This window comes from Bufo gargarizans, chromosome 2 (assembly GCF_014858855.1).
Source record: "Bufo gargarizans isolate SCDJY-AF-19 chromosome 2, ASM1485885v1, whole genome shotgun sequence".
Classification (NCBI taxonomy): domain Eukaryota; kingdom Metazoa; phylum Chordata; class Amphibia; order Anura; family Bufonidae; genus Bufo; species Bufo gargarizans.
The window spans coordinates 260,334,402-260,360,485 of NC_058081.1; the positions used below are offsets into that span (position 1 = coordinate 260,334,402).

General features: G+C 46.3%; 1 protein-coding gene across 1 annotated transcript in view; it reads left to right on the top strand.

The window, feature by feature from the left end:
* MOV10L1 (Mov10 like RISC complex RNA helicase 1) overlaps positions 1-26,084 on the top strand; it is a 165,024-nt gene that overhangs the window by 105,758 nt on the left and 33,182 nt on the right. The window contains exons 22-26 of the mRNA XM_044277185.1: positions 12,803-12,949; positions 15,821-15,942; positions 24,228-24,327; positions 24,406-24,570; positions 25,886-26,059. Of these exons, the coding sequence (XP_044133120.1) occupies positions 12,803-12,949; positions 15,821-15,942; positions 24,228-24,327; positions 24,406-24,570; positions 25,886-26,059 (708 nt within the window). The remainder of the gene's footprint in view (positions 1-12,802; positions 12,950-15,820; positions 15,943-24,227; positions 24,328-24,405; positions 24,571-25,885; positions 26,060-26,084) is intronic.

Below are 26,084 nucleotides of genomic sequence, written 5' to 3' on the forward strand. Positions count from 1 at the left end.
GATTTAAGGAGCCTCCTCCCCTTACCTTACCAGTCGTTGTTTCCTGTCCTCGGACGTGCGTGGAAGCCACTCCTGGGCTTGTCTAGGAAAAAGTGGATACCGCACCGGCCTGGTCTTTAAAGGTCCCTGTCATTCAGGAGGGTCGGTGCAGGGATTGGGGGACCCCGGGGACGCATTGCCTCCCTTCCTCTATCCTCCGGAGTAAGCCCTGGTTTCAGGCATCCCCGGGCTTGCGAGTCCGCCGGAACTCGCGCGGGATCTGGCGTGGTGACGTCAGCGGAACGAGATCTCCCTGGGCAAGAGATTCTCGCGAGACGGCTCCTGCGCGCGCGGGAGTTTTAAAAAGAGGCGTTCGCTTCCACCTCCACTGGTGATCTGCAGGATGCCTTCCAGCGACAGAGAATCATCCAAGCGCTCCGGTGATCCCGCTGTCTCGGCCCTCAGCCCGGTAAGCCTCCTCCCGGGGGGGGGGGGGAGTAATCCCTATTCCTTATGTCTTTCCTCATAGGTATATAGGGTTATGGAGTCCCGTACCTCTCCTCCCCCTACACGCTGGGTGTCCGTAATTTTACTATACTGACCCCTCGCCACCCTTACTCCGGGTCCCTCTTTTGGCCTATACAAAGTTTGTTTTATTCCCTTTAGGACAGTGAGTCCAGGAAGCTTAAAGCCAAAGGGGATTCGGGGCGCAGGAAGTGTGGTGGTTGCCGTAAGGGCCTGGTGTCGGACCCAAAAAAGACCCTCTGCCCTAGATGTATTGAAAGGGTTATCGCTGAAGAATCCCCTTCCTTCGTGGAGTCCATGCGAACCCTCATTAGAGAGGAGATTAAGGCTGCAGCTGACTCTAGACAACTGGCGCCTTCCCCTGGGCCTTCCCGTTCCCTAAATCTGGAGTTATCAGAACAAGTGGATCTGGATGACGGGGAATTGCAGGATGATCAGGTCTCCTTAGGGCCGCTTCACACGAGCGGATGCCGTGCGTGGCATCCGCTCCGTGAAAGGGTGCCAAGACCCGCTGCAGACTGCAGAGGCACGGAGCGGTAACATGACTGTTAATGCTCCGTGCCTCTCTGTGATCTCTTTACTACGAAATCACAGTGACAACTGTGATTTCGTAGTAAAGAGATCACAGAGAGGCACGGAGCATTAACAGTCATGTTACCGCTCCGTGCCTCTGCAGTCTGCAGCGGGTCTTGGCACTCTTTCACGGAGCGGATGCCACGCACGGCATCCGCTCGTGTGAAGCGGCCCTTATCCTCTGAGGAGGCTGCAGGGAGGCCTATGTGCTTTCCCGAAGAAACGCAGTCCCTACTGAAGGATATTAAATCTACCCTGGGATTGGAAGATGTTAAAGAGACTCAGTCCCTTCATGATGAAATCTTTCAGGGCTTGGGGGAGAAAAAGAAGAGATCCTTTCCCATCCACAATAATATCAAAGCCCTTATTTCCAGGGAATGGAGGGATCCTGATAAAAGGTGGACTGTATCGGCCGCCTTTAAGCGCAAGTACCCCTTTTTGGAAACTGACTCTGATTTGTGGGACAAAACTCCCAAAATAGATGCGCCTGTGGCCCGTATTTAAAAAAAATCCTCGCTGCCTTTTGAGGATATGGGTCTCCTGAAAGACCCAATGGACAAAAAATGCGAAAATCTATTAAGGAAATCCTGGGAGACAAATACAGCGATGTTGCGCCCCAGCATAGCGTCCACTTGTACGGCCAGAACCCTCTCGGTATGGCTAGACCAGCTTGAGAGCAATCTGTCGGGGGGTACGCCCAGAGAAGAGATCTTAAACTCCCTTCCCTCCCTGAAAAGAGCATCCAATTTTCTAGCAGACGCCTCGGCCGACTTGGTTAGACTCTCTGCTAGAAGCAGTGCTCTAGCCAATGCGACCCGTAGGGCGGTATGGCTCCGTTCATGGACGGTGGCCGCAGGTTCTAAAAACCGCCTGTGCTCCATCCCATGTGAGGGGGATAGATTGTTTGGCTCCACTCTTGACGACATTCTGGAGAAGGCCTCCGATAGGAAAAAAGGTTTCCCCTCTGATAACCGTTATTACCAACAGAGACGCTCCTTTCAAAGTCAAAAAAGGGCAAGATCAGATCAAAGTAAAAGGGACGGCTCAAAAAGATGGCAACCTGGTAGAGGAAGGGGATACCCTTCTAAGCCAGAAGCCTCTACCCGCCCTACCCAGTGACACACTAACCCAGGTAGGAGGCAGACTAAAGCAATTCTCCTCCGCCTGGCAAGAAATTCACGCCTCCCCTTGGGTCACTCGTACCGTAAAGGAAGGCCTAAAGCTAGAGTTTGTTTCCCCACCCCCAGGTCATTTTTGTATCAACCAAAGGCAACAGCCCGACAAACAGGCATCCCTAGAGTCAGAAATAACTACATTAATCCTCAAAGGAGTCCTCATCCCTGTTCCGGAAGAACACGGCAAGGGTTTCTATTCCCCTATATTTTTGATAAAGAAACCAAACGGCTCCTTTCGCCTAATAATAAATTTGAAGTCCTTAAACAAGTCCATCATTTACAAGAGATTCAAAATGGAGACCATAAAATCTACCACTCAGATCCTTCCGCAGGACTGCTTTATGGCTACCGTCGACCTTCAGGACGCTTACTACCACGTCCCAATATACCACAGGCACCAGTGTTTTCTGAGGATCGCAATTTATTATCAAGGAAGATTGTCCCATTTTCAGTTCACAGCCCTTCCTTTCGGCCTATCCTCTGCCCCCAGAGTTTTTTCAAAAATAATGTCAGATGTCATGAAGTTTCTTCACCTTCAGGGGGTACAGATCGTTCCATACCTGGACTACTTTCTGGTGTTTGCGGAGTCGCGCCAACTTCTACATTCACGCCTCAAGCAAATCCAGGACTGTCTTACAACTCTAGGGTGGATAATAAATCCCAAAAAATCAGACCTTATCCCCAGTCAGGAGAAGGTGTTTTTGGGGGTGCTGTTGGACTCAAGGCGTCTAATGTCTTTTCTTCCTCAAGACAAACAGTCTCACTTAATCCAGACAGTGTCTCTTTTTTCCAGCAAAGATCGGTCCTCGATAAGAGACATCATGGCGGTGCTGGGACTGCTGACAGACGCAATCCCGTCAGTAAGGTGGGCCCAGAGTCACACAAGAGTCCTTCAGGCCTTTCTCCTATCTTCATGGGACGGAAAGAACTCATCTCTAGACAGAAAGGTTCACGTTCCCAGACAGGTAAAACAGTCACTAACTTGGTGGAGAATAAAAGGGAACCTGAGCGTAGGGGTTCACTGGCGCCCAAGAGATGTCATGGTCATTACAACAGACGCCAGCAGCTCAGGGTGGGGAGGTCATTCTTCAGGAGCGGTAGTTCAGGGATCCTGGGGGAAAAACATGCAGGACGCCTCCTCAAATTTAAAAGAGCTGTCAGCTGTCCACAGAGTTCTCCTTTCCCTTTACAAAGTTCCCTCTCCAAGACACGTAAAAATTTTAACAGACAACACTACAGTTGTGGCGTACGTAAACAAGCAAGGGGGAACCAGAAGTCGCTCACTGGCGGAAGTATCAAGAGGCATTTTTTGTTGGGCAGAAAAAAGCCTTCTGTCCCTTTCGGCGGTACATATCAAGGGGGAAAAAATGTGGTGGCCGATTATCTCAGTCGACATCTCATAAGGGAGGCCGAATGGTCCTTAAATCACCACGTCTTCAGCCAGATCTGCCAAATGTGGGGGACCCCAGTGTTAGATCTGTTCGCCACCAAAAGCAACAGGCAGGTCAGAAAGTTCTGTTTCCTCTCACAAAAGGATCATCCGGTATGGCTGGACGCCCTCTCCAGGCCGTGGCCAAAACAGCTCCTTTATGCCTTCCCTCCATTCAGCCTCATTTCAAGAGTCCTGGTAAAGGCTCAGGAAGAAGGGGTCCATGTAATTATGGTGGCCCCCTTCTGGCCAAGAAGGGCTTGGTTTCCACTCCTGCTCAAACTGTCAGCCGGTGTTTATTGGACACTGCCATCAAACCCGGACCTACTCCACCAGGGACCAATAAATCACCCCAGTGTAAAGCAACTCAGTTTGACGGCCTGGAATCTGAACGCCTCCTGCTAAAACGGAAGGGCCTGTCGGACGCAGTTATCTCCACGATGCTCAAAAGCCGGAAACCCGTAACTTCCCGGATCTACCTGAGAACCTGGAATGCCTTTTTGTCCTTCTTGGGAAGTGTAGATTTTCCTGATGTTCCTCAGGTCCTCCAGTTCCTGCAAGCGGGGCTAGAAAAAGGCCTCCGCCCGTCAACTCTAAAGGTTCAGATCTCCGCGCTCAGCGCCTTCCTGGTCGTAAAACTAGCAGATTCCCCTCTGGTCAAGCGTTTTTTGAGGGGGGCAGAAAGAACTTCGCTCCTCCCTCGTCCGGTGATTCCTCCCTGGGATTTGGGCCTGGTTCTTTCTGCTCTCGCTACTCCTCCGTTTGAGCCAATTGATGATATCCCTCTAAGGCTCCTCACCATGAAGACTGCTTTTTTAGTTGCCATAACCTCTGCCAGAAGAATGGGGGAAATTCAAGCATTCTCATGCAAGCCTCCCTATCTTACAATTCTGGATGATCGTATAATCCTCAGGCACTGTCCTGCCTTTCTCCCAAAGGTGGTATCCAGATTTCATCATGAGCAGGAAGTCTCCCTACCTTCGTTTTTTCAATCTCCTTCTAATGATTCGGAGGGAACTCTCCATAATCTGGACGTCAGGAGATCAGTCCTTTCTTACCTTCAAGCCACCAAATCGCTTAGAAAATCGGACCACCTCTTTTTGCAATTTCAGGGCCCTAATAAGGGGCAAGCGGCTAGCAAGTCAACCATAGCTAGGTGGATTAGGAACATAATATCCTCTGCCTATGTTTCCAAGAACTGTCAGCCACCAGAGGTATTAAGGGCTCATTCTACAAGGGCAGTAGCCTCATCCTGGGCAGAAACGAAAGCGGTCCCTCTGGAACAGATCTGCAAAGCCGCCACATGGGCCAACCCTATGACTTTTTTTAGGCACTATAAGCTAGATGTAGTAAGGGATCAGGACTTGTCCTTTGGTCGTGAGGTACTATCTATTGTGGCCCCCCCCCTAATATTGATTACTCTGTTAGTCCTCCTGTGAATGCCGTTGTGGAGGCGCCGGGGAAAAGGGTAAATTACTCTTACCGGTAATTGGATTTTCCAATAGCCTCCACAACGGCATTGGTTTCCCTCCCAAACTTTAAATGTAGACGAATGATGTAATTTATTTACTATAATATATAATTTGTTATGCATCACTTCTGTGTCCTCTCTTATTGACTGGTAAGGTAAGGGGAGGAGGCTCCTTAAATCCTGTGCTTCCTCGTTGTTTCCTGTCCTGGAGGCGGGGACACCCTCCTGTGAATGCCGTTGTGGAGGCTATTGGAAAATCCAATTACCGGTAAGAGTAATTAACCCTTTAAGAGCATAAACCTATATTGCCCTGCAAGGTATTACAGAAAACATATTGTAATGCTGCTCCAGATTTGACCCCTTAAGCTGGGGCTACACCAACTTTGTTTGCAACAACCATTGAGTAACCAAAGATCTGTGTAGCTCTGCGCACCCACAAGTTGCTGACACCCAACATTTGCAAATAATCTGCTGGATTTTCTGCGCCTGTTGAGCGGCAACAATTTTTGGACTAAACTTAGACCTCTGCAGTGTTTGCACCCAAACCTAACTTTTATATAGGAACCATGCTACCCACAGCAGTCACTGGAAGATGTTACATACTCTGGCACACATGAGGGCACATTTCTCAGTACAAGCTAGAAAATAATTTTTGTGGCCTGTAGCAACCAATCTCTGCAGAGCCCTTATCAGAGTAGTTTAAGAAATGAATGATATGGGCAACTGAGGCTTTTTTTTTTTCAGGTGTGTGTGTGTATGTATATGTATTAAGGCAATTTGCCTGGATTTGTGGGAGGGGCTGAGTTCCACCTCCAGCCTATTTAAGGCACTCCCCTTACCTGGTTCCTGTACCGTCTGAGGTCTGAACTGCTTGAGACAGAGTCACTTGAGAAGTCACTGGAGAGTTACTTGCGAGTTGCTGAGTTTCTGGAAGTTCGTCGCCATCGGTGTCCTGGATTTTGGAGCATACCTTGTCCATTCATCTTGTTCTTACCCGGTTTCACCGCAGATCGCGTTTGCCCCTAAAACTGTGAGTTAACCACACGGTACAGCACGGGGCCTCACCATTTTTGTCCCCCTGTACCAACTCATCTTGCATTTAACCATTGTTTGGCCTCATGTATCACCACATCACCGCCCGGCACACGCGCCGCGGCTACAAGGCCCCCACTCTGCCTCCGGTTCCTGGTTACCTCCGTCCCGCCTGTCACGCTGCCGATGACGGCCGTCCGCGTCCTCCTGGCTGGTCTGCGCACGTGCGGCCCGGCGGTACTGCGCATGCGTGGCTGGTTCCGTCCGGCGCATGCGCAGTGTCCAGGCTGGCATCCACCGCCGCAACAAGTACAGGGGGCCGCCGGCATTCAGGGTTTGTCCGTCTCTACCGGCTAGCCAGCGGAGCCCCCGGAGCAGGCAGTCATCCTCCTACCCCACACTCACTAGGCAGCACGGACGCTGGGGCATCCGAGGTAACATGTGCTTCCAGGAATATGCTTGTCAGGCAATACAACCATGTCAAATGTTAAGCGGCTCCTACATGGGTTGCCCCATACCTTGCTAACTCGCACTCAAGTCGATTCATACAGTGTTTATACTGATGTCCGGCTCCTCTTTGTGACCAAACTCCATCCAGCACAGTACACAGGTCATCCTGGCTTCAATCATGATTTTACCATGCATAAATTCTGTATGTAACCCCATCTCCGCCATCCCATGTAGGTGCCGTAAGTGCTTGCACGAAGGCTAACGCGCATTAAAGCCACGTTCCATCCCCAGCACACTCAGGTCATTCATGTTTACAGACGCAACATAATTCTGATTCACAGGCAGCAAGCATTTTATTACCACCCCATGGGTATACAATTGTGTGGAAACCACCATAAATGTCACTTTCATGTACTTACAATCATTCTCCATCACACATAGATTTTCCCTTGTTTAGCACTGACAGGGGGGAAAAAAACCACAAATTTTAACCACGTGGTATGGCGCCTACATAGACCATGCGGTCACACGTTCATGACGGTCATTTCAGCCTACATGCTAGGCCTCATTTCTCACGTCTTGATCCAACCAGTCACACGCGCAAGCATGTACTTGTTTTCATACTCACGTTTATGATCCCATCAAGGTCATGAGTCTGTTCGCACCACAGTCCACACTTGTCATACTACTTTCTTTTAACCCCTTTTAGGCGGTCAAGCATAGACCTATTTTGCTCTACACGTGTGTTCTGTGAATTTTCTTACCACCAGGTACGTACACCTGCTCATACGATTTTCCTCCATACATTTCAGATGACCCCGTCAGGGATAGTGTGCTGGCATTAGGGTCACAGGCATCCCACTAGGTTACCCCGTCTTGGCTTCGCCATCAGTTAGTGGTCCCGCGAGGCCAACACCCCGCCTCAAACGTTCAGAGGCATCCGCCGATCGAGCCACACGTTAGCAAGCCGCCTCGCATTTTGCATAGAGAGGGCCTCACCTGTCACTCCCTTCCCCTATTTTCTGTCTTACAGTCACCAAGAGGCCTTAAACTCCTGCCACTACGACGAGTGGCCTCATTAACCCCTTGCGCCAACGCATAGATAGAGCCTCTCAAGCTGCTTGGCAATTAGCAGGGCCTCATCTGTCACCAAACAAGTATAAACTTTCGCCGTCCGGCCTAGCTAGCCTGCCAGCACAGTCCATGGTTTTTCCGACACTAATCAACTGTTTTGTTTTAGTATGTCTCTGGAAGGGGTAGAGGACTTCTCCCTACCTGGCACCCTGGCTAGATCTGTCACTCCCACTCGGGGAGACGACTTAGCCAATCCAGCATCTATCAGATCCTGGACGATCCCGGCAAATCCCCTACCCCGCTACAGCAAGGAAAGTGGATCTTTTCAAGCTACTACGCGCATCCACAAACAACTTGGATGCCGGGGAAGGACCTAGCCAGTCCGTTGCAGGGGACGTACGTGCCATGCTATCCTCTCTCATGGCGTCCATGAGTAAGGTCAACTCCAGGCTGGAGAGACTGGAGTCAGTCACCACGACCCTTTCCTTGGCAGGGCCTCCGCCGGCAGTCTCACAGGCACCACCCGGCTTTGCCAGTGATCGCGCCAACCATCAACCTGGATGACCAGGAAGTTAGCCCGGCGCATATGATACCGGAGCATATCAAAATAGATATCCTGGAAGGTAAGGACGTCAACCTGGCTTCCCTGCTGATTGCCTCCCAGGATGTTGTCGAAAACAAGACGTACGCATACAACGATGTTTCGGTTGTGGTCAAGTCTAGGGATGCCCGCCTAAACAGGAAACTGACTATCCCCGAATTTGTTCTGGCCTTTGGCATCTACAGAGATGTCATCTGTGCGGTCTACCCCAACAGAAGGGAGGAATTCGATCTCTATATGCACAAGCTGGTAGACCTGGGCAACAAATATGGGGGCTCAGCTTTCTATGATTACCATAGGTCTTTTTCTGCGAAAGTGTCTGGAGCCTTCTCCCAGTACGGAGTCCGCTCCAACTGGGCCAGGATTGACACTGTAATTTTTTGCAGACACTTCGCAGGTCTAAGAACACCGGCCTGTGCATACTGCTCCTCCACAGCCCACACCACGAATTTCTGTCCCAACACAACGGACAGACATGCCCTCACGCAAGGAGCCGGTCCCTCTGGGGTTCCGGACAAGTCATCTCGTGACAAACTGGAATGCCCAATCAAGTTTCTGGGCAAATCCCAGATATGCAACAATTTCAATGTGGGGTCCTGCAACTACAGCGGGTGTAGAAAAATGTTTCAGGGCACATGCCAAGACCATGTGTCCGAATAAAATGTATTCAAAGCCTTATCTAAAGACCATCAATATGCCAGTTTTCACTGCTTTCATGTCCCAGCACCCGTCCAGACATCTCACAGATTTTCTCATCTCGGGGTTAACAAAAGGCTTCCATACAGGTATCCTGCACATACCAACCGGCACCCTAGAATGTCCCAATCTTCAATCCGCCCAACACAACCCCACTGCGGTCGATGCCCTCATAGCCCAAGAAATAACTGAGGGCTTTGTTTTAGGGCCTTTCAAAACTCCCCCATTCACCGAATGGCGCACCAACCCCATTGGTATCGTCACAGGGAAGTCTTCCCAGAAACAAAGACTCATCATCGACTTGTCGGCACCCCACTCTTCAGTCAACCCCAGTCTCAATTCCCTCTGAGGAGTTCTCCCTGCAGTACACCACCATAGACAACGCCATTACCGCCATCATACAAGCAGGGGTTGGAGCTTGGCTCAGTAAGACCGCATTCACCAACGCCTTCAAATTACTTCTGATACACCCTACACTATAGCACCTACATGGCATTAAGTGGTCCGGGAACTACTATTTTTTCTCCCGGTTAACCTTTGGATCCAAGAGTAGCCCGGCCATTTTCGACACATTTGCTGAAGCATTATGCTGGTTACTTTTAAACATAGCAACATAGCAAGGTGCCCTATGGTATTACATTACCATGATGATTTTCTACTAGTCTCAGAGCCACCATCAAGCTGTTCAAGGAACTTGGCGTACTCATCTCCCCCAAGAAAACAGAGGGGCCAGACACAGTCATCACCTTTTTGGGTATCCAATTAGATTCAGCCACAATGCAAGCCAGTTTGCCACGCGACAAAATTCAGAACATTCTCACTTACATTGACAACTTCCTTCGACTCTGCACCTGCAACCGCAAAGAACTACAGTCCCTGCTGGGCTCCCTGAATTTTGCCATGCGTATTATACCTCAGGGTCGCTCATTCATATCACGACTTTTGCACCTCTTCCCACTTTTCCTACACGACACACACAGGTTGTCCCTGGATGCCCACGCTACGGCAGATCTAAACATGTGGAAGAGATTTTTATCCACCTGGAATGGTAAAAGCATGTTCCTCCCTCAGCTGACGGACTCATCCGCCTCCATCTGGTCAGATGCGGCATCTACCACAGGCTTTGCGGCAATTTTGGGAACAATTGGCTTTGGGGCAGCTGGCCTTCTGCAGTCCAGGATCTTGAAGGGTTTTCCACTACCTCAGCTCTTTTCGAGATCTATCCCATCGTGGCGGCTGCCGTAGCGTGGGGTCATTTATGGGCAAACATGCCAGTCCGTTGCTATTCAGACAACCAGGCGACCTGTCAAATCATCAACAAAGGCCGTTCCAAATCTCTCACAATCATGAGGTTCCTGCGGAAACTCACTTGGTTGGCAGCTTGCAATAATTTTTCCTTACATTGCTTCCATGTCCCAGGGGTGTGTAACACAGCTGCTGACAATCTGTCTCGCTTTAAATTTCAGGCGTTTCACCAGGCTCTCCCGTCAGTGACGCCCACAGCCACTATCACTCCAACTTTTCAACAGCTCATACTGGACTAGAAACCATCATGCAGCATAGCAGGACATTGTCCCAATTAGCACTGTCAGACAATACACACAGAAAATACAGCAGAGCTTCCACACTATTTAAAAGATTCCTTCTGGAACATAACATCACGCACCCTTTTGTCATGACTTCTCTTCTGGGGTTTGCTTCTTTCTGCCACCTTAAACTCAAAATGTCATACAACACCATCAAACTCTATCTCACTGGCATTCAACACCATATGCTTATCTTACACCCTAATAACATCAGTTTCATGGCCTCTCACCAAGTCAAAACCATACTCAGAGGTATTCAGAAAGCGGAACCCGCACGCACAGCCCAGAGGCTACCCATAGACAATCATATCTTCAAGGCGTTATCCGACCTACTAGACGCAAAGCCTTTTGACACAGGGTCAAACTCCATCATCAAAACAGCGATATACTTGGCTTTCTACGGATTCTTAATGCCGGGAGAATTCAATACATCTTCCACGACCCAAACTACGCCTTTCCTCCTTTTCTCCCACTTGTCAAAACACATGGATCATTACATCTTGACCTTACCTCACTCCAAGAACAGTCGGCACATACCCGTCAACATTTCGTACTACCCCACGCACAACAGATGGTGTCCAGTCAGGGTTCTTGATGCCTACATGCATCGTCATAATTTTCTACCCTCACAACCATTACTACAGCTGCAAGGATCTGTACTCACCACCACCACCTTCATGACTCATGTCAGGTCTTCCCTCACACAACTAGGCCTCAACGCAGCCAACTACTCAGATGGTGTCCAGTCGGGGTTCTTGATGCCTACATGCATCGTCATAATTTTCTACCCTCACAACCATTACTACAGCTGCAAGGATCTGTACTCACCACCACCACCTTCATGACTCATGTCAGGTCTTCCCTCACACAACTAGGCCTCAACGCAGCCAACTACTCAGGGCACTCCTTTCGTATAGGAGCCGCATCCACAGCCTCCAGTGCCAACATCCCAACTCATGTCATCAAAACATTAGGGCGCTGGAAATCATCCGCTTACTCGCGATACATACCTAATCCAGTTCAGGAGGTTAGGGATGCTTTCAAAAACATGTCTGGTTGAGAAATACGTGTATTGATTGTCTGCAATAAACTTGTTCACTTCAATTTTTGCCCTCTTCTTTCTCAGGCCTACCTCATCCTCGGTTTCGGCACACCACAACCGACTGCGTTTATTACCCTGTTTCCTAGGGTTCCTCATTGTACTATTGTAAGCGCCTAACACAAGTATTAAGGCAATTTGCCTGGATTTGTGGGAGGGGCTGAGTTCCACCTCCAGCCTATTTAAGGCACTCCTCTTACCTGGCTCCTGTACCGTCTGAGGTCTGAACTGCTTGACCCTCCCACCACTCCACTCATTCACACTCATTCCTTTCCATATCTTTTCCTTGGGTAGGCCCTCTTCTTTCTCAGGCCTACCTCATCCTCGGTTTCGGCACACCACAACCGACTGCGTTTATTACCCTGTTTCCTAGGGTTCCTCACTGTACTATTGTAAGCGCCTAACACAAATAATAAATATAACTATATATTCTGTCCCATAATGAGAATGGGAGAATATTGAATTCCAAAATATCTGTACGAGTTGTAGTCCATATGAGATAGGAGTGTTCTGTTCACGGGATACAGCTTCATGTGTACAGGCTGAATGAACCAGTCACCCAGGCAGTTTTGTATCAATGGAGGCATATATGAAATACAGTAGGAACATTTACATGTAATACAACTGGATGGAATTCTAGGTCAGTCTGAATGTGGACCAAACAGGGGACAACCCCATGTGGCCTTATTTGCAGTTCAGCTTATACTATATATGGTATACTGAGAGATAAGTATACAGTATATAGTGTAAGCTGAACTGGAAATAAGGCCACGTGGGGTTGTCCCCTGTTTGGTCCACATTCAGACTGACCTGATTACCTAGAATTCCATCCAGTTGTATTACATGTTAATGTTCCTACTGTATTTCATATATGCCTCCATTGATACAAAACTGCCTGGGTGACTGGTTCATTCAGCATTTTTTATGCCCCCTAATGTCTACAGGACATCCTTTCCATTTTGTTCTTCTTGTGCCACTCAATCTCCTCACAATGTACTGTAAGCTGCATAGAATTTGCCTTCTTTTCTACCAAAGTCTGTACGTTGCCACTCCTAGTTCAAATATATCTGGATTGAAATCTCCTGATTTATTCCTATTATTTTTCTCTACAGATTCATTGTGCTTTGCCGGACAGTCGTATTTTGGTATGTGCCCCCTCTAACAGTGCTGCTGATCTAGTGTGTCTGCGGCTTCATGAAAGTGGCCATTTGGAAAATGGTAGCATGGTGAGGGTGAATGCTTCCAGCCGTCAAGAAGAGGTAGCACAATAAAAATGTATTGTTTTTTTTTAAATATATTTATTTATTGATTTTATGCACTTATATAGCGCTGCTTCATTCCGCAGCGCTTTACAGACATCAGCATCTAACTGTCCCCAATGGGGCTCACAATCTAAGGTCCCTATCAGTATGTTTTTGGAGTGTGGGAGGAAACCGGAGTACCCGGAGGAAACCCACGGAAACACATTAAGGAAGTTTTTAATTGAACAAAACTGTGTTAAAGGGGTTGTCCAGCTTTGGAGACTCCTGCAGCATGTTGTACCTTTTGAAAAACTCATACCCACTGCTCCATTCCGGGTCCTTTCAGTGGTCTTTTGGTCCCCGTCCTGTAACCTTCTGGATGGATGGAGTTGCATGCGCTACCACAGCCAGTGAATGGCCTCAGCACTCGTGTCCCCAAGTGGCAGGTGAACCAGCAATGGCATGACATTTACAGGGTGCAGAATGAAATATCACTGAAGGGGAAGGAAGGGGGGGCAGATGTGCAATACACTGCAGGGGTCTCTTAAAAAAAATTGCAGTAACTTTTACAGACAGTATTTAGTTTTTTTTTTTAAGGTGTTCTTAGAGTGCCACAGTTTTAAAGCGCTATGGCCAGATATTAGTTTAAAGCATATAGGGAAACGCGAGAGTATATATTTATATATTATTTTTATTTTTCTCTATAGGCTTAGTTTTCTCCATAGGCTTCTCGGTACAAATTTAAAACACCAGGAAAATGCATGAACCAGATGTTGCCAAAAACCCCATTAAAAAAATGCTCCTGCCATTTAGCGCTATGCAGAAAATAAAGTGTATGTGAAGGAGGCCTAATAAATATTTGTAGTCACCTACTGCTTGTTTAGTCTAAGAGATTCTGATTTAACCTGGTTTTTATCATTCATGGCATAACTTTTGCAGCTTTGATGCAGTAACTACTTTCACAGTGTGTTGTATAATGCTGAAACAGTAACTGTCAGGTTAATGCCAAGGAGAAGTTGGTGTAATAAACTTTGTTTGGATGTTGTGTTGGGTTCTGTACATGTACAAAATATTACATAAAAATCAGATTTATAGAGCAGCTGTTTAGAAGATCAATTCTCAGATCATGACTTGCACCTCAGTTTTTTTATTCTATCTAGAAAATACAGTCGGGTCCATAAATATTGGGACATCAACACAATTCTAACATTTGACTCTATACACCACCACAATGGATTTGAAGTGGAATGAACAAGATGTGCTTTAACTGCAGACTGTCAGTATTAATTTGAGGGTATTTACATCCATATCAGGTGAACGGTGTAAAAATTACAACAGTTTGCATATGTGCCTCCCACTTATTGAGGGACCAAAAGTAATGGGACAATTGGCTTCTCAGCTGTTCCATGGCCAGGTGTGTGTTATTCCCTCATTATGCTAATTACAATGAGGAGATAAAAGGTCCAGAGTTCATTTCAGGTGTGCTATTTGCATTTGGAATCTGCTGCTGTCAACTCTCAAGATGAGATTCAAAGAGCTGTCACTATCAGTGAAGCAAGCCATCATTAGGCTGAAAAAAACAAAACAAACCCTTCAGATAGATGGCAAAAACATTAGGTGTGGCCAAAACAACTGTTTGGAACTTTCTTAAAAAGAAGGAACGCATCGGTGAGCTCAGCAACACCAAAAGACCTGGAAGACCACGGAAAACAACTGTGGTGGATGACCGAAGAATTCTTTCCCTGGTGAAGAAAACCCCCTTCACAACTGTTGGCCAGATCAAGAACACTCTCCAGGAGGTAGGTGTATGTGTGTCACTGTCAACAATCAAGAGAAGACTTCACCAGAGTGAATACAGAGGGTTCACCACAAGATGTAAACCATTGGTGAGCCTCAAAAACAGGAAGGCCAGATTAGAGTTTGCCAAACGACATCTAAAAAAGCCTTCACAGTTCTGGAACAACATCCTATGGACAGATGAAACCAAGATCAACTTGTACCAGAGTGATGGGAAGAGAAGAGTATGGAGAAGGAAAAGAACTGCTTATGATCCTGAGCATACCACCTCATCAGTGAAGCATGGTGGTAGTAGTGTCATGGCGTGGGCATGTATGGCTGCCAATGAACTGGTTCTCTTGTATTTATTGATGATGTGACTGCTGACAAAAGCAGGATGAATTCTGAAGTGTTTCGGGCAATATTATCTGCTCATATTGAGCCAAATGCTTCAGAACTCATTGGACGGCGCTTCACAGTGCAGATGGACAATGACCCAAAGCATACTGCAAAAGCAACCAAAGAGTTTAAGGGAAAGAAGTGGAATGTTATGCAATGGTCAAGTCAGTCACCTGACCTGAATCCGATTGAGCATGCATTTCACTTGCTATAGACAAAACTAAAGGGAAAATGTCCCAAGAACAAGCAGGAACTGAAGACAGTTGCAGTAGAGGCCTGGCAGAGCATCACCAGGGATGAAACCCAGTGTCTGGTGATGTCCATGCATTCCAGACTTCAGGCTGTAATTGACTGCAAAGGATTTGAAACCAAGTATTAAAAAGTGAAAGTTTGATTTATGAGTATTATTCTGTCCCATTACTTTTGGTCCCTTAACAAGTGGGAGGCACATAGGCAAATTGCTGTAATTCCTACACCGTTCACCTGATGTGGATGTAAATACCCTCAAATTAAAGCTGACAGTCTGCAGTTAAAGCACATATTGTTTGTTTCTTTTCAAATCCATTGTGGTGGTGTATAGAGCCAAAAATGTTAGAATTGTGTTGATGTCCCAATATTTATGGCCCTGACTGTATATTAGACTAATGTCAACTTGTATGCTATACCCTACGTTACAATCCAGGTCGTGTAATTCTTCTGGCCTTCTCTTTCTAGACAATTAATGACCTAGTGAAGCCGTACTGTGGACCTGGAGAAGATATTCAGAAAGCCTCTCGATTTCGGATAATAATTTCTACATGCAGCAGTGCAGGAATGTTCTACCAGATAGGTTTGAGGTCAGATAAATCCTGCCACTAACATTACTATGTTCCAAACATGAAAATCCCTAAGACTACTATTTCCCTATTTTCCACACTACTTAATCTTTTATTATTCATTTATTAAAAGAAGAGAAAAGGAATGTAAGCCTTTCCCCCCCAAACACCAACAATAGGTGTGCACAGTAATGGGTAAGTATGATATTGTAGTTGATTATCTAGGTTTCTCAGTGCTGTATTTGCTCCAGAGGGTAGCGGTTTTCAGTTTATTATTATTATTTTGTGTCACTTCTCAGCACTATATTTACTCTAATGGATCGCTCTGTTCAGATTATAATTTTTGATGTTGTATATTGCTGTTTGCCAGACGGACTACAGCGATATTTGGCTATTTATCATCTGCCTTGCGTCTGGAAAGTGACATTAAAATGTCGTAAACGGTGTGTTTGCAACTTTTTAACTGTGGCTTTAAAAATTGACCACCTCTTCGCGTTTTTCGTGGCCCTTGCCACTTTCCCTAAAGTGGTTGTGACAAAGTTGGGAAGAGGCGTGGCCAGACAACCCAACAAATTTATTTCATTTAAGCCAGTTTTCTGGTGCAAATAAAGCCAGAAATTGATGGCAGCGCTGAGCTGTCATAGATTTCTGCTTAGGCACAAGAACTGCAGGAGGATGAGGCCTGCGTCTCGTCATAAATTAGGGGCATCCTCTGGCGGCGCAAGAAAAATCGAGACTGGCACAGAAAGCACCAGTCTTGATAAATCTCCCCCTATGTTTCCTTAATACTCAAACTGTATCCTGACATGTAGTAATCACCATTTACTACCTATCCCTCAGTGGCATTATTAACTAGCCTGTTCCTGTGGTGCATTTTCCTGAATTAATCTCTGTTGCTGCACTAGAAGGATAACTGTCTTACTGCCTATAATGATTGTATAGTTATAGCTGCCTCTGATAAAAGCAACAATCATTATCGGCATTCTGTTTGCCTAACTATGCCAGCACTGTTGGTGCTACTGGGTGCAGTATATCCCTGTGCTTCTGTCGCATTTGGCTGCTGCCTATGTATCTGTAATATTGATGAAGTAGTACCAGCACACTGAGCCAAACACGCTTCTTTTAGAATGTATCAACTCCGTAATGTAGCAAGCAGCTGCAGTCCACTGCCTACATGTCATATTCTTCCCTGCCAGTGGTTTAAAACACAAACCATAAGCTATTGACACACCAACGCCTCCCCCACCCCCGCCGACATGTTAACTAACGGCGACCTCCTCAGGGCTGTCTAGGCTAAGACGTCTCATTTAGGGTGGCACAGATATTTATTGGCTTTCTCTGATGTCCTCAGAACCTGGCCGCTCCTTTCTGACTGGCCGTTGGCTAGCATTGCTCGTTCCTTTTGCATACTCTCTCTATGGGTACTGTCCTATATGTTGGTCTGTCTCCCATACAAGGTTGAGACTGAATCCATGCTGCTGCGCTTCTATCTAATAATTGCATATTACCATTGTGAATGAATCTGCGTGCCAAATCATCTGTAATCAATCAGTTATTATCATTGTTATACAGTATTAGGCCTCATGCACACGACAGTATTTTTTTGCGGTCCGCAAAAAGGGGTTCAGTGATCTGTGTTCGTTTTTGTTTCCGTGTGTCTTCCTTTATTTTTGGAGGATCTCCAGACATAAAGGAAAGTAAAAAAAAAAATCTAAGTCAAGTTTGCCATGCAAATGATAGGAAAAAAACGGACGCGGATGACAAACGGTGCATTAGCCGAGTTTTCCACGGACCCGTTGAAAGTCAATGGGTCCGCAGAAAATCACGGAAAACGGAACAACGGACACGGGACACAACAACGGTCGTGTGCATTAGGCCTTATATTGAACAGTACAGCCCTATGCCATTGTTTCTTCGAATGATTAACTTGCGTTCAGCATTAATATGATTAAAACTATAACATATTATAGCCCTTATTTTTGCCGGTATGGAACATAAGTTACTATGTGTTGACTTGGAAAGCAGTCTATTCACACGTCCATTCACACGTCCGTTGTTTCTTTCCTGATCTGTTCCGTTTTTTGCGGAACAGATCTGGACCAGTTCTGTACCCATTCATTTTCAATGGGTCCTGAAAAAAAATCTGACATTGTGCTGTCCAATTTTTTTCAGGACCCATTGAAAATGAATGGGTACAGATCTGGTCCAGATCTGTTCCGCAAAAAACGGAACAGATCAGGAAAGAAACAACGGACGTGTGAATGAACCCTTAGGCCTCATGCACACAGACTTTTTTTTTGCGGTCCGCAAAAACGGTTTTCGTTGTTCCGTGATCCGTGTCCGTTTTTTCTTCCGTGGGTCTTCCTTGATTTTTGGAGGATCCACGGATATGAAAAATGAAACAAAAAAAAATCTAAGTCAAGTTTGCCTTTGAAATGATAGGAAAAAACGGATCACGGACACGGATGACAATCTTGTGTGCAGCCGTGTTTTTTCACGGACCCATTGACTTGAATGGGTCCGTGAACCGTTGTCCGTGAAAAAAAATAGGACAGGTCATATTTTTTTCACGGACTGGAATCACGGACGCGGATGACAAACGGAGCATTTTCCGATTTTTCCACCGACCCATTGAAAGTCAATAGGTCCGCGGGAAAAAAACTGAACAACGGCCGCGGCTGCACACAGCGGTCGTGTGCATGAGGCCTTAGACTGAAGGTTAGAACATGAATTAGCCACTAGTTTGGTAATATCTAAACAGATTACATTAATTTCATTCTGATATAATAGTCTCTGCATTTCCCCAAAATTCTAACCCTGCCTAAAATCTTCACGAAAAGTCCATCATATACCAGGAAGACCTCACCCCAAATGCAAGCATATATTCTGACAGTGTATTGTCTCCATTTGTAAAGGCCCTACCGTCCTTTTTACAAGGTACTAGGACACACTCACAAAGATCCATGACATCATAGTGCCAGCACATGAGATTAGCAAGCTTGGCTGTAGAGGATTTGTGTAGTAATATCCAGCATTGAGGCAGTACGTTATTTTCCGAGCGCTAAGGGCATTTAGAGAGCACAATGAATTTTATTACACTACTGGGTTTAGTTTTTTCTTATAGTGCAGCAATAGAGGAGATGAATTCAGGAATTTGCACCATAGACAACAGCCCATTTAAAGGGGAAATAAACTGAAAACACATAAATAACCATAAACAACACAAATACATTTAACCCCTTCCTGACAGTCATTTTCCACCTTCCTGACACAGCCTGTTCTGACGTGTGTCACTTTGTGGTAATAACCTTGGAATGTTTTTACTTATACAAGCCATTCTGACTTCTTCCAATAAAATCTTGCATAAGCCCGAAATTTTTTTATTTTTACAAGGGGTAACTATATATAATGCACCCCACAATTTTATACCCTTTTTCCTGAATATGACAACACCCCATATATGGTCGTAAACTGTTGTATGGACACACTGCAGGGCTCAGAAGAGAGAGCAATGTGCCTTTGAGGCCTGTTTTGGTTATTTATACGGCATAGCACTGGTCGACAACTGAAGAGGCTTTGACGTTAATTAAAAAAGAAACCCCCAAGAAGTGACCCCATTTTGGAAACTACACCACTAACAGAATTTACCAAGGAGTGGCATGAACATTTTGATTCCACATGTGTTTTACAGAAATTAATGAGCAAGGGACTGTGTGAAATGTTTTCAGCGGATACAGCATTTCAGTGCCCAGTGTGTACCATCTGATATACATCATGCCGTTAAAGGCAGGATCTACTGGATACTGAAATGCCTTAAATGTGGACATGCACTGCTGTTTGGGTACGCTGCAGGGTTCAGAAAGGAATGACCACTTTTTGGCTTTTGCAGCACATATTTTAATGGTTGGTTTAGAGGCACCATGTTGCTTTTGAACAGCCATTTTCAGCCATAAAATGCGTAATGCATGCAGCGCTTTTGGTGTTTGTTTGTTTTTTTTCGTTTTTTTTCTTTCGCGTGGTATCGAGTATCGCAATACTTTTTTTATGGCATCAAAATCTTAATTTTGGTATCGTGCCAACCCTAGTGGTAACCCACCTTTGCCAGGAATCTGAAAGGCATATCTACCTAGTTGTTACCCTGTTTAGGAGTGGGAAAGGGGATTTAGTATTCTCCACATGGTTATAACCAAATCTGTTTTGTCCTATAACTAACTAGGAGATCCTTGGACACCCTGGGTGTTGGGGAACATATGGCTTAATTTATCAAACTGGTGTAAAGTAGAACTGGCTTAGTTGCCTATAGAAACCAATCAGATTCCACCTTTCATTTGCAAAGGAGCTGTCAAAAATGAAAAGTGGAATCTGATTAGTTGCTATGGGCAACTAAGCCATTTTGATAAATGACCCCAATAGTCTCCAAATATCGCTGTAGTCCATCTGGCAGCTATAAATAATTACAATCTGAACAGTGTTATCCATTGGAGTGAATAAAACACTGAGGTAAGCTGGAAGCCCTGCTACGAGAGGTAAAACATGTGGCTGCAGGATGTCCTGCACTTATCGCTGATCTGTTAGGGTCGATTGTATCAGTACCAGGGATGACCGACTGTCATATACGATGGGTCCCCACATCAGCACACGAGCGGTTGGAGCCTTGGGACACTCCACAGCAAGGGCAGGATTAAACCACTTACCACAAGGCTTCCATAGTTTAACCTCGAATGTCAAGGGATCCCAAACCGAACCGGGTGACAATCCATAGTAGTCCAGGTTTCTTGTTTATGACACCACTGCAAACAAAGGTGACAGTGGCTGGCTGTGAGTGGCAGGATACGCAATAAGCACCGTAACACTAAATGCCTTCCGCTAAGCACCTTCAAATGGTCCAGACAGAGACCAGGGGTGTGTAATGAAGGTGCCCCCTATGTCTGGATGGTGAATAACAAAACTGTGGGGGGAGTTCATGTTTGGCGGATGAAACAATCCTCTCTACTGGTGGTCTGTCTGGGTCATCCAGAGCCTGTTCAACATGCATGTGCGCCCTTGCGTAACCACTGCTCCCAACACCTCCAAACAGCTAGTTCAGAATGGCCTAAACCAGGGATCAGCAACCTCTGGCACTCCAGCTGTTCTGGAACTACAACTCCCCTAATCCTCCTTTCAGTTTTATACTGATTACAAGCAGTGATGGCCAGTTCGCATTGTTCGCCCGCGAACACATGCGGGCTGACATCTTTTCTCACAAGTCCGGCGAGGCACAGGTAAGCCCTTACCTGTGCCTGTGCTGCGAGCCGGTCTGAAACAAATGCGGTCAGCGGGAGCAGGCAGTTCCGAGAACAGCCCGGTGAAGGCCCCCGGCGGCTGTTCTCGGAACTGCCTGCTCCCTGTGACCGCATTTGATTTCAGACCGGCTCGCGCAGAGGCACAGCTAAGGACTTACCTGTGCTTCGCCGGACTTGTGAGAAAAGATGGCAGCCCACATGTGTTCGCGGGCAAACAATGCGAACTGGCCATCACTGATTACAAGAACAGCCGAGTAAGGCTACTTTCACACTAGCGTTCGGGCGGATCCGTTCTGAACGGATCCGCTCATAATAATGCAGACGGAGGCTCCGTTCAGAACGGATCCGTCTGCATTATATTAGCAAAAAAAAGCTAAAGTGTGAAAATAGCCTGGGACGGATCCGTCCAGACTTTCAATGTAAAGTCAATGGGGGACGGATCCGCTTGAAGATTGAGCCACATTGTGGCATCTTCAAACGGATCCGTCCCCATTGACTTACATTGTAAGTCTGGACGGATCCGCACGGATCCGCACGCCTCCGCACGGCCAGGCGGACACCCGAACGCTGCAAGCAGCGTTCAGCTGTCCGCCTGTCCGTGCGGAGGCGAGCGGAGCGGAGGCTGAACGCCGCCAGACTGATGCAGTCTGAGCGGATCCGCTCCATTCAGACTGCATCAGGGCTGGACGGCTGCGTTCGGGTCCGCTCGTGAGCCCCTTCAAACGGAGCTCACGAGCGGACACCCGAACGCTAGTGTGAAAGCAGCCTAAGGCTACTTTCACACTGGCGTTTTGGCTTTCCGTTTGTGAGCTCCTTTCAGGGCTCTCGCTATCGGTCCAAAACTGATCAGTTTTGCCCTAATGCATTCTGAATGGAAAAGGATCAGTTTGCCTTCATTCCGCTTTGGAGGTGGACACCTAAACGCTTGCAGCGTTTAGGTGTCCGTCTGATGAAACGGAGCCAAACAGATCCGTTCTGACACACAATGTAAGTCAATGGGGACGGATCCGTTTTCTCTGACATAATCTGGCATGATAGAAAAATGATCCGTCCTCCATTGACTTTTATTGGTGTTCAAGACTGATCCGTCTTAGCTATGTTAAAGATAATACAAACAGATCCGTTCTGAACGGAGGCAGACAGATGTATTATCTGAACGGATCTGTCTGTGCAGATCCATGACGGGTCTGCACCAAACGCGATTGTGAAAGTAGCCTAAGTACACATGCTGGGAGTTGTAGTTTTGCAACAGCTGGAGTGCCGAAGGTTGCTGATCCCTGGCCTAAACGGTGGGCAATTGTTTCCTTCTCTCAGTACAGTGATGCGTACCCTCTTAAAGTACAGTGGCATGTAAAAGTTTTGGCACCCCTGGTCACAATTACTGTAACAGTGAACAGTTAGGCAAGTTGAAGATGAAATGATCTCCAACCTACCATTTTGACAAGGGGACATGGCTTTGCAGGAAAGGCGCGTGCACCAAAAATGCACCAAGATTTGGGCACATATTTTAGATTTAAGGAAGTTAAATAAGTGCTTTATTGTTAGAATAGACAGTCTATATATAGATGTATTTATTTCTCATAGACAGTCTATATATAGATGTATTTATTTCTCAGTTTGTCCACCTTGCATATTAGCAAGTTTGGTCTGCTGGGTTTTGCAAATCGGTTTCAGTATCCTAGCAGGATATCTGCAGCCTAAAAACATGTGTAACTATGTGTGATTTGACTGTGTCGATAAGAGGCCTTGCTGGTAGCCTTGTAAGGTAGTTTAAACCTCTGCTCTATCTGAACTCAAGATCACTCCTGCGCTGCCACTGAAAGTACCAGTATTTAAGCTATGGCCATATCTCTGGCTTTCGCAGGATCTGTCATTGCCGTATTGTCAACTTTACCACCGGATTCCCATTGGCTGCTTTCCAGCATACATGCCAGGTTTCTGCCGGGTAGAAACTGGTGCATGTCTGGCCAACATCTGTCATTTGTGCCTGATCTCCACAAAATTATAATAACCTATCCTCAGGATAGGTTATCAATATAGCCTCAGTGGGGTCCCAGTCCCGGCACCCCCCACCGATCATGCTTTAGGGCGCTGCTGCGCTCACCGCAGCTTACCAAGCACAGCGCCGTACATAGAATAGCAGCTGTGCTTGGTATTGCAGCTCAGCCCCATTCACTTCTATGGGGCTGAGCTGTAACTAGGCCATGTGACCAATCTACGGTGACACGTCACATGGCCTAGGAAGAGGCTGTGGTGCTCACTGAGCGCCTGACCTCTTCTGACAGCTGATCGGTGGGGTCCTGGGTGTCAGACCTCCACATATCTGATATTGAGGATAGGTTATCGGTATTGTTTACCGAATAACCTCTTTAATGGAGATGTGAACGAGGCCTTAGTGGGGACCAGAAGATCTGCTTTAATATGCATTATAGCATCGTTGCCTAAATTAATGGGGTAAAGTCCAGCTTCTTAAAATACAAAATCCTTTATTTCATGCGGTAAAATTCAATGCATTTGATTACCTTTACCCAATTCATTTGAGCATTTGTACAACCGAGTCCAGGCTGTGTCCGTACCTCTAAAGCAGGGGTGCACAACGTTTCTTGGTTGGGGGCCACATTGCCAGACTTAACCAATGACGAGGGTCGAAATAAAAATTGAAATGTGTATTAACTGAAATATTGTACTTATGGCATATTGAACACACATTATATACCATTAATGTCTAGTTAAACTTCCAGGACTCCCATCCAATGGGAGAAATACATGAAAAATACATGTGAGCAGCCACAAGCCATAGGCATACATGTCTGTTACCAGATGGTTGGGGGCCACACAGAATGGTATCAAGGGCCGCATGTGGCCCCGGGCCGCAGGTTGTGCACCTCTGCTCTAAAGCAATCAATGCAAGTGAGCTCTGCACTGATTTGTTTCTTTTATTAGCATCATTGCCTATATCGAGTTGTTTAAAAACACAAATGTCCAGAGGAAGGAATGAATATCTGATATCTTGAATCATTACAGAGTTGGACACTTCACTCATGTAATCATTGATGAAGCTGGACAAGCCACTGAACCGGAGTGTCTTATACCTGTAGGTTTAGTATCAGAGGTTACTGGCCAGGTACTAGCACTTATAGATGCATTTTCAGTCCTGCTATACAACTGATTTAGTTTTGAAATAAATGTTCTGCTATTCCAGATCATTCTTGCAGGAGATCCTATGCAGCTTGGACCAGTGATAAAGTCAAGAATGGCTTTGGCATATGGGCTTAGTATATCATTGTTGGAAAGGCTCATGGCGCTTCCAATATATTTAAGGGATGAAGAAACATATGGTGCTTGTGGAAACTACAACCCTTTGCTGGTACGTAGGAAAAAAAAAGGGGGGGGGGGAACAACTGTTTAGTGTATATATAAAAAAAAAAAAAATGCTTTATAATCTCTCAGTATTGTTACCCCGGGCTTAAAGGGGTTATCCAACTTCGCCTTTTCATACTTACCTGCTGCCAGCGCGCCGTTCACTTCCTGGATTCTGGCTGGGGCTTCATCTAGATTGAAGTCTTCTCTCGTCTGGGCCGCACTCTGGACTGAATGCGCACGCCACCACGCATGCGCCATGGTGACTTATTCCTGGCCAGTATAGTACAGAGCCGGCGTGCGGGTTCGCGGCTCTGTACTATTCTGGCTGGGAAGAAGTCACCACCGCGCATGCGTGGCGGCGTGCGCCTTCAGGACAGCGAGTGGCCCGGCCGGGAGAAAAGGAGTCTTCTGCGCAAGCACGGCCACCGGGATTCTGGAGAAGAGCGGTGGCCGGAACCAGGGGAGACCGAATGACAACAATGAGGTAGGTGGGGATGAATTTTATCCTGAACAGTGGGAATTTGTTATTCAAATATATTTACAAAAATTATCACGGTCAAATCATTAACAGATTTAACAGTGATCATTATGATGTGATAACTTCGGAAGGTCATATCTATTAGAAAAAAAATAAGATTTCAAAACTTTTTTTAAATATACATATACACTAAGCACCAGGAAGAAATGAGATTTGAGTTCAAATGACCTTGGATATCTTGAGGTCCCTTTACACAGGACAATTTAGCAGGCGATTGTCAAGAAGGAAGCGATCTCCTCCACAGTATGGGGAGGAGTGATGGCTAATGTCATTGCTCACCCCCGTACAGACTGGTTTGCAAGCAGCTGAGTGCTGTTTAGACAGTATGATCTGCTGCCGGCAAACAATGATTTAGGTGCCCGCACAAACAAGCATATTGCCCGATGAATGATCACTTCACTGGTTCATCAGGTGATCGGCCGGACCTTTACACCACCAGATAATTGCTACCGAATGTTCTTGTGAATGCTCGTTGGCGATTATCTGGCGAATTCTCAGCCGTCTAAAGGGGCCTTCAGCAAGCATACATTAGACCCCAATCTGGCTTTACAGGTTGTGTGTGGTAGCGTCATTCAGGTGCATGGGGCTGAACTGCAATAAGTTGCAATACCAGACACAACGCTGTTAGTGTTTTTTGTTTTTTTTTTCCTCAGAAAATAGCTAACCGCAGTAGAAAATCCGTTTTAAGAGCTTACTCAAAGTTAGGGTTTCTGAGCACAATGTTCCCAAAACCATGTATGGTGTTAATTATATCTGATCTTTTTTAATTTTTTATTAAAAGATCACAAAACTGATGAAGAACTACAGATCACATGCAGCCTTGCTTCATCTCCCATCCAAGCTGTTCTATCATAAGGAATTAGAAGTCTGTGCAGATCGGGCTGTTATAAACCGTCTCCTGAAATGGGACAAGTTGCCCAAGAAAGGTTTTCCTTTGATTTTCCATGGTATCAGGGTATGCAAGTCCTTCCATTTTAATG